General features: G+C 67.7%; 1 protein-coding gene across 1 annotated transcript in view; it reads right to left on the bottom strand.

Moving 5' to 3' along the window:
• Positions 1-591, bottom strand: part of LOC102254371 (protein cordon-bleu) — a gene marked incomplete at its 3' end in the record, with an annotated part of 74,261 nt that extends 73,670 nt beyond the window's left edge. Inside the window, exons 1-2 of the mRNA XM_014530517.1 lie at positions 569-591; positions 159-341 (exon numbers count right to left, since the gene is read on the bottom strand). Of these exons, the coding sequence (XP_014386003.1) occupies positions 159-341; positions 569-591 (206 nt within the window). The remainder of the gene's footprint in view (positions 1-158; positions 342-568) is intronic.
• Positions 592-1,238: the final 647 nt, after the last annotated feature.

The raw sequence follows: 1,238 nt of genomic DNA, 5'->3' as shown, positions 1-1,238 counted from the left end.
CGCCGCCGGGCGCCAGCTGAGTTGCTGTCCCTGTGCGAGCAGCGTCACCCTCGGGATTAACAAGGAAAGAACAACCACCTCCGTCTCCCGAGGTCAGAGGAGCCGCCAGCCCCCGGGACGCCCAGAACAGCCTCCGTCTGCAGCGGATGCATTCGCACCCGGACTCACGGCAGCAGATTCCACGGTGCTGAGCGGCCCGGGACGCCGTTAGCACCGACAGGAAGGGCTTCGCCTCCCGGACAGGATTCTCAGACGCAATCCCAGCAGCTCCCGCACCCACCACCTCACCCAGCGCCAGGCTCGCGGGGCCTGGGGACACGGTCTCCCACCCATCGGGGCCCCTGTGCCGGGAGGAGGAGCGGCTCCCAGAGACCAGCAGGTGCGATCGCTTGGCCTGCCCCCTCCTGCACCCCCACCTCTCTCCCCCATCCCCCGTTCCCCGTGCTGAAGGTGAGGCCCAGCAGAGCCACCACCACGGGAAAGGCTCGCGTCCCACACACCCGGGCGGCGCTGCCCCGAGGGTGACCACTTATAAAGGGAACAGAACAGATCCGAGGAGGAAACTTACTGATTCCCGAACCACCGGGCCATGTTTGCACACATGCCAGCCGTCGGCCCGGCCGCAGCGGCTCCCTCGGCCCCTTGCAGTCCCCGGAGCGAAGAAAAGACGCGGTTCCCAGACCAGGAGCTGGAGGCAAGGAGCAGCGCAGAGGCCTGGGGCCCCGCCAGCTCGTGACTTATTCATGCAGGTGCCACCCGATGCAGGGCGCGCGCCGGGACGCCCACCGACGGCTGTGCTGTCACAGGTCCAGCACCGGGAATCGCACGTAGCCCCGGTTCCCTCGCTCAGAGTCGCCAACACCCTACACCAGCACGTGAGCGGGGAAGAGGAGAGGCTACCGGGAGGAAAGGCCGAGCGGGTCCGACGGAGGCTCCTTTTTCTGTGCAGCCAGCGCCCGGCACCGTGCAGACCGCCCGGCGTGCCCAGGCCTGGTGTCACCTCCTTCTGTGGAGGAGATTTTACTTTTCTCCCCCCGCCTCCCCCCAAGCCCCCATGCGGGCAGCACATTGTTCCCACAGCCCGTCTCCGCTCAGGGTGCTTGCCCGGCTGAGGGCCTATTCGGTTTCCACCACATTCCACCGTCCCGGCGTCACCGGGCGCTGCCCAACAGATAACTCGCAGGCGGACACGCCTTCCAGCCTGACACGCAGTGCCCAGGGTCCCAGCCAGGGCAGGG

The sequence above is a fragment of the Myotis brandtii genome, unplaced genomic scaffold, assembly GCF_000412655.1.
Source record: "Myotis brandtii unplaced genomic scaffold, ASM41265v1 scaffold743, whole genome shotgun sequence".
Classification (NCBI taxonomy): Eukaryota; Metazoa; Chordata; class Mammalia; order Chiroptera; family Vespertilionidae; genus Myotis; species Myotis brandtii.
Note: the sequence above shows the minus strand (reverse complement) of the source record. Positions and strands in the feature narration are given on the sequence as shown.